General features: G+C 48.1%; 2 protein-coding genes across 9 annotated transcripts in view; both read right to left on the minus strand.

The window, feature by feature from the left end:
- Nucleotides 1-1,771: 1,771 nt before the first annotated feature.
- Nucleotides 1,772-7,211, minus strand: part of SPATA13 (spermatogenesis associated 13) — a 335,263-nt gene continuing 329,823 nt past the window's right edge. For 4 of the 6 annotated variants that reach the window (XM_037733528.1, XM_037733531.1, XM_017514714.1 and 1 more), the window contains 3 exons: nt 5,120-5,182; nt 2,689-2,724; nt 1,772-2,174 (listed from right to left, as the gene is read on the minus strand). The gene's annotated coding sequence lies outside the window, so the exon portion shown is untranslated. The remainder of the gene's footprint in view (nt 2,175-2,688; nt 2,725-5,119; nt 5,183-7,211) is intronic. The other 2 variants (XM_037733529.1, XM_037733530.1) reach the window with 2 other exon arrangements.
- LOC108293385 (complement C1q and tumor necrosis factor-related protein 9A) overlaps nt 1,772-7,211 on the minus strand; it is a 16,591-nt gene continuing 11,151 nt past the window's right edge. For all 3 annotated transcript variants that reach the window (XM_037733533.1, XM_017514720.2, XM_037733532.1), the window contains 2 exons: nt 5,120-5,182; nt 1,772-2,724 (listed from right to left, as the gene is read on the minus strand). In XM_037733533.1, the coding sequence (XP_037589461.1) occupies nt 1,952-2,724; nt 5,120-5,182 (836 nt within the window). In that variant the 3' untranslated portion in view covers nt 1,772-1,951. The remainder of the gene's footprint in view (nt 2,725-5,119; nt 5,183-7,211) is intronic.

A 7,211-nucleotide genomic window follows, 5' to 3' on the forward strand; every position in this document is an offset into this window, starting at 1 on the left:
TTTTTAAAGACGGGGTTTCACCAGGCTGGTCGGGCTGATCTTGAACTCCAGACCTCAGGTGATCCGCCTGCCTTGGCCTCCAAAGTGCTTGGATTACAGGCTTGAGCCACCACGCCCGGCCCAGTAACTTGTTTTTACTCTTGCATAGCTCATTTGCAAATTTGAGATGGGAAATAGTGAAAGAAGTCTAATGGAATGTTTCCTCCTGGGTTTCAGACTTGCTTGGGACCCATGATCCCTTTTTTCCTCCCCTTTCTCCCTTTTGGAATGGACTGTCTATCCTATGCCTGTTCCCTGCTCCGCCCCCCCCCCCCATGTCTTTTAGAAGCGGATTAACTTGTCTGGTTTCACAGGATCACAGATGGAGAGAAATTTTGCCACAGGATGAATCTCATACTGTAGGTCTCCCCTTAACTTATTTAAATGACGTAGATGGTGAGAAGAGTTGATTTGGAAAGTGTTAAGACTTTCGGAAATGTTGAGATGGGGCAAAAATGCGTTTTGCACACGGGGAGAAAATCAACTTTGGGAACCAGAGAGCAGATTGTTGCAGGTTGAACTGTGTCTCCCAAAAGAGATGCCACCCTCGGTACCTGTACATGTGACCTTATTTGAAAATAGGGAGTTTCCAGATATGATTAAGATGGGTCATACTAGATTAGGGAAGCTGTCCTTTAAGAAGAGGAAAATTTGGCTGATACAGGAGGACAGCCACCTGAAGATGGAGGCGAGGACCGGAGAGACGCTGCCACCGGCTGCCAGAAGCTGGAAGCAGCAAGGCCGATCCTCCTGCAGCCCCTTTGGAGGCAGCACGGCCCTGCTGATACGGTGATCTCAAACTTCTAGCCAACAGAACTGTGAGAAAGTCCACTGCTGTTGTTTAAAGCCTTCCAATTTGTGTACTTTGTTAGGGCAATCCTAGAAAACAAATAGAGATTCAAGTCTGGCAAATAATGACAAAACAACAATTTGCTGGATAGAATGATGATTAAAACGTAGGTTGGCCAGGCGCCGTGGCTCACGCCTGTAATCCCAGCACTTTGGGAGGCCAAGGCGGGCGGATCACCAGGTCAGGAGATCAAGACCATCCTGGCCAACATGGTGAAACCCTGTCTCTACTAAAAATACAAAAAAAATTAGCTGGGCATGGAGGTGCACGCCGGTAGTCCTAGCTACTTGGGAGACTGAGGCAGGAGAATTGCTTGAACCCAGGAGGCAGAGATTGCAATGAGCCAAGATTGCGCCACTGCCCTACAGCTTGGGTGATAGTGCGAGACTCCATCTCAAAACAAAACAAAACAAACAACAGAACAACAACAAAAAAAAAACTAGGTTAGAAAATGAACAAAGTGGGAGGGAGAGCATCAGGACAATAGCTAATGCATGCAGGGCTTAATACCTAGCTGATGGGTTGATAGGTGCAGCGGACCACCACAGCACGTGGTTACCTATGTAACAAACCTGCACATTCTGTATATGTACTGTATCCCAGAACTTAAAAGGGAAAAATTTTTAAAAAGACAAAATGAGCAGTGTCTACAGCATTCTGGACTGTGACCGCGTCACCAGCTTAAAGCCGTTACTAGTACTAAATGTAATAAACATTTCCCTTAATGTCCTCAGAAACACAGATGAGGGATACATCTTCACATGGCTCCTCAGAGCACTAAAATGATATCAAAACACTCTTCCCACAAGAAACACACAGGCAAAGGATTCTTCAGATAATAGGAATGATAGTGCGAGAAATAAATTAGAATAAACCATGCGGTTATTTCAAACATTTACTCCTGGAAAGATCGTAAGTTACACAGAGTCAATTTTAGGAATAACTTTTCCGTTTATAATGATTGTAATAATTGGAGGAATTAATAAAGTAAAATCATCAGAATAAGTTTGTCACCAAGCTGATTCTCATGGATGGTGTGGCGGATTTATAAACGCTTCTCTGTTACGGGCTGCTAAACAGAAGGAACCCTGTGAAAGTTGTGTCATCGTCCTCATCGGCGAACAGGCCATTGAACCTCTCTCCTCCTGTCACCTGCAGCCACACCTCATCCCCGAGCTTCAGCTGCAGGACAATGCCGCCCGAGGCCTGGTCCTCGGAGCTCATGTAAGCGTCTTTGGTGTGCAGTATTTTTATTCCATTTTTGACCAAAGACACCTGAACGTTCCTGGAGAAAACGGTGATGTGGTAGGTGAAGTAATAGACCCCGGCAATGTGGCAGGTGAACTTCCCCGTTGCTATGTCATAATGATTGAATTCGTTAAACAGGATCTTATCAAATTTAATGGGCACACCTGAAGAAGGAAACTTGCTCAGCACAGTGAGCCCCACAGTGAAAGCGCTTTTTGGCAAGACTAGAGTCTCACCGATTTTCCCTTTCTCTCCTCGATCCCCTTTCCAGCCTCTTATTCCCCGGACTCCTGGCTCACCCTGGGGCCCCATGGGTCCAGCCTCTCCCTTGGGTCCAGGCTTTCCAATAGGGCCCATGGGGCCCGGTAAACCAGTTGGGCCCAAAGGCCCCGTGTTGCCCCTTGGCCCCTCAGGACCAGTGGGACCCACGTCACCCTTATTCCCCTTCTGCCCCTGAGGCCCTGTCTCTCCTCGGAGGCCTTTCTCTCCCATGGGGCCTGCAAGCCCCTTGGGCCCATGTTTTCCTGGTGATCCTCTTGAGCCTTGATCACCTTTGACGCCTTTTGCTTCAACTTTTCCATCTGCTCCTAAATAAACAGCAAATAGAGATGGTTTGTGAAAGATTCCCTTTTGAACAACTTTGTTTTTTCTATAATTGAGCTCACAAATGAAACAAAGTAGTGCACAGGTTCAGTATATGCCCAGAGTTTAAAATTCAGTTATTCCGCTGGGTGTGGTGGCTCACGCCTATAATCCCAACACTTTGGGAGGCCAAGAGAGGCAGATCACCTGAGGTCAGGAGTTTACAACCAGCCTGGCCAACATGGTGAAACCCCGTCTCTACTAAAAATACAAAAATTAGCCAGGTATGGTGGTGCACACCTGTAATCCCAGCTACTTAGGAGGCTGAGGCAGGAGAATTGCTTGAATCCAACAGGTGGAGGTTGCAGTGAGCCGAGATCATGCCATTGCACTCCAGCCTGGGTGATAGAGTGAGAATCAGTCTCAAAAAAAAAAAAAAAAAGTTCAATTACTCCATCTGGCTACGGTGGCTCACACCTATAATCTCAGCACCTTGGGAGACGAGGCAGGAGGATTGTCTGCAGCCAAGAGTTCAAGACCAACCTGGCCAACATAGCAATACCCTGTCTCTAAATCAATAAATAAAATTCAATTATTCCAGCCTGTAATCCTAGCACTTTGAGAGGCCAAGTTAGGCAGACTACCTGAGTCCGGGAATTCAACATCAGCTCAGGCAACATGACAAAACCTCATCTCTGCAAAAAAATACAAAAATTAGCCAGGCGTGATGGCACACAACTGTAGTCCCAGCTACTCGGGAGGCTGAGGTGGGAGGATTGCTCGAGCTCAGGAGGTTGAGGCTGCAATGAGCCGTGAACAAACCACTGCACTCTAGCCTGGGCAACAGAGTGAGACCCTGTCTCAATCAATCAATCAATCACTGTCAATTACTCCAATTACACACGTGTGTGCACATGGACACACAACGTAGCCCATCACACCTTTTGACTACTGTCTACTAAATTAGTATCAGGGCTCACGTTAGAAATTACAACTCTACCATGTAAGTCTACCATGCTGACTGTTAAATAATGTCAATCCGTGAGCAGAGACAGGCAGATTAACTAACATTCAACACTAGTCATCTGACATCCTCTCAAAATCTCCCCCCGGAAGGAACATAAAATAAAGGCTGCATCCAGCCACCCATTGCCCTCCCCTGCCCAACCCAGCCCCAACCCCTCCATCCCACCAGCAATTCATCATTCTTGCTGCTTCCTTGCACCCCACCCATACGGAAAAGCCATGGTCTCAAGTGTGGGCTCTGAGGTCAAATGCCAGCTTTCCATTCTGTCCCCACCACATATGCACACAGGACATCAGGCGAGCTAGTGAGCATCCCAGGCCTCTGTTCCCTCACCTATGGAACTGGGATAATAAGGCTGCCTAGTGTCTCGGGATATTGCATTCAGTGAGTCAGTACATGAAAAGCACAAAGTGAAGATTACATGAGCTTGCTGCTATGACTACCTCCCAACCTGTCGGCTGCCACAGTCCTCCCTACCCTTCAGGGACCAGTTCTAGTGCCACCTCCTCCATGCAGTGCTGCCAGATGCACCAAGGCAAAAACTCAACCTCACTCCTCGGAGCTCATCCACTGAAGCAAGGTTCAAGGTTCAGCAAACTATAGCCACAGGCCAAATTCAGCCTCCCTCCCACAAGCTAAACAAACATGGTTTATGTGGGGGTTTTTTGGTTTTGTTTTTCTGAGGTTTTGCTTGTTTGTTTGAGACAGGGTCCCCTGCTCCATTACCCAGGCTGGAGTGCCCTGACGAGATCATGGCTCACAGCGGCCTCAACCTCCCAGGCTCAAGCAATCCTCCCACCTCAGCCTCCTGAGTGGCTGGGACTACAGGCATATGTCACCATGCCCAGCTATTTTTTTTTATTTGTATAGACAAAGTCTCACTATGTTTCCCAGGCTGGTCTAGAACTCCCAGGTTCAAGTGATTCTCTTACCTGGGCCTCCCAAAGTGTTGGGATTACAGGTGTGAGCCATGGTGCTTGGCCATGGTTTGCATGTTTAAATGATCACCAATAATATTCCACGATACATGGAAACCATGTGAAATTCCCGTTTCAGTCTTTACACATACTGTATCACTGGAACACAGCCATGCTTATTTATGGAGCATCTACAGCTTCTTCTTTTCGCTGCAGGGGAAGCTGAGTAGTACTGACAGAGCTGTCCGGCCTGCAGAGCCAAGAATATTTACTCCCTAGCCCTAGACAAAGTCTGCCAATCCCTGCAGCATCTCCACCTCTGGAGAGTAAGAACTGTGCTGCCTTTATCGTAAGATCATAATCAGCATGGAGTACTTTTCCCTGGTAAACACTTAATAGTTACTGTTAAATCCTCCACAGCTCAGAATTAGAGCACTATAAATAGGAACTTCTAACCTCGTTCTCCCTTCTCTCCACTCGTCCCATCCTTCCCCGGGCTGCCGGGATGTCCCGGTTCTCCTAGGTGGAAAAGAAGAAAACAGGCATGAGTTGAAATTCTGTTTCTGATTTTTCTGGCCATTGGTCTCCATCAGCCATGTGCATTGGAGAGTCTAGGGGTGACCCCCGCCCTGAGGGGCACTCTGTCCCCCACATGAGTGCAGATGGAGAGAGGCAGGAATGAGTGAACATCTGGGCTGCTGAGCTGTGCAGGGTAAGTGATCTAAGAAATGAACTGAGTGCGGGCCGGGCACAGTGGCTCACGCCTGTAATCCCAGCACTTTGGGAGGCCGAGGTGGGTGGATCACGAGGTCAAGAGATCGAGACCATCCTGGTCAACACGGTGAAACCCTGTCTCTACTAAAAATACAAAAAATCAGCTGGGCATGGTGGCGCGTGCCTGTAATCCCAGCTACTCAGGAGGCTGAGGCAGGAGAATTGCCTGAACCCAGGAGGCGGAGGTTGCGGTGAGCCGAGGTCGCGCCATTGCACTCCAGCCTGGGTAACAAGAGCGAAACTCCGTCTCAAAAAAAAAAAAAAAGAAATGAACTGAGTGACTTCTCAAGCGCCCATCTCTGGGACGTGCCTAGAGGACACAGCAAGACATGGCGAGGCGGGAGTGTGTGCCATGGGGAGTGACGGTCCCTTCCTCTCCGGTGACAAGGACTCAGGCTTGATCTGAAGGTTGGCGGTGTGGGGCGGTTTCCTCACTCTGTTCCTCTTCCATCACTCTGAGGAGAGAGGAATGGAAGATCTGCTGGGCTCCTCCGAAAACACAGATGACTATGGTTATGTGACGCTAGCCCAAGATAAAAGAGAGTTCTGAAAGGATCTCTCTAGTGCCTTAGAGTGGGGGTAAATGCCACTAATCAAGCTGGCAGAGAACATCAGGCGAGTGAGGCTCTGCTGACCACGGTCAAGTCCTGATGCTCGAGACAGGCCCCCCTGAGCCCAGCTCCGCGTGCTATCCCTCAGCAGGTTGAAGATGGCTCCGGCCATGGCAGGCAGTACTCATTGGACCACGGCTCACCCCAGACTCTGGCTTCTCGCAAAGCAGCAGAGTCCCACTGACCCGGCTGTGGGGCGACAGGGGCAGGCTGGGCTGGCTTGCACGTCCTGAGACAGGACTGACACAGGCAGACTTGTTTCTGTCATGATGTCTGTTCTTCTGGGACACCAGCACTCCAGAGCCGGGCCTTGGTCAGTGTGAGGCCTCTGAAAGGGGGCAGGGGGAAGTCATCCCTACATCTCCCCCCCCCCCCCCCCGCCCTCCACTGTTTCCCTGTGTCTTCCTCTCCAACCCTCTTTCTTTCCCTGCTTGGTTCTCGGTTCTCCCATTCTCTTAGAGCGGAGGCCTCTGAGCTCCCATGATCACGCAACCATAAATTACAAAGCATGAACACAGACCCTGATCCGCAGACATTTATGGGTCTCTAAATTATGCCAAGGTGGTAGATAAAAAATATGTTTATTATAAAACATACACAAAAATACACTTTAAGATGATAAGATAAAAATGAAGTAAATTCTTAGTGTGAGCAATGTGATTGAATATTCTTCTAAGAAATTATATTATATATAAAAGACATACGCATTACATAGAAAAAATAGATACAACATTTGCTTCTAAGGAGTATGTAAAACTTGGAAGAATGGACATTGTTGAGCAAAGAGTAGAGAAATTCAACAGGGAAGCGGTAGAGAAATTCAGTATTGAACACAGGAGTGTTTGTCTCAGTCCTCTGTCTTTTTCATCCACCTATTTATTGCCTTTTGTGTGTAATATTTTATTAAAAAAAATTTACAAATGAAAATCCTATATATTCAGAAATAAAACACACACACGCACACACACACACCCCACTGTGGTCCCACTGTGAGGGCAGAAGACTTGATTTCATTAAGGGGAAGCCTTGGCTATTCATTGGGACTGGGCTGTTTGCTTCCCAGGGACTGGAACAGTGTGAATGAGCTGGAGATGTTAGCTAGGAGAAGACGCCTCACAGAGCAGACGTGCAGGATGGTGGTTGGAAAGGCATAAAGTTGTGGC

This window comes from Cebus imitator, unplaced genomic scaffold (genome assembly GCF_001604975.1).
Source record: "Cebus imitator isolate Cc_AM_T3 unplaced genomic scaffold, Cebus_imitator-1.0 Scaffold536, whole genome shotgun sequence".
Classification (NCBI taxonomy): Eukaryota; Metazoa; Chordata; class Mammalia; order Primates; family Cebidae; genus Cebus; species Cebus imitator.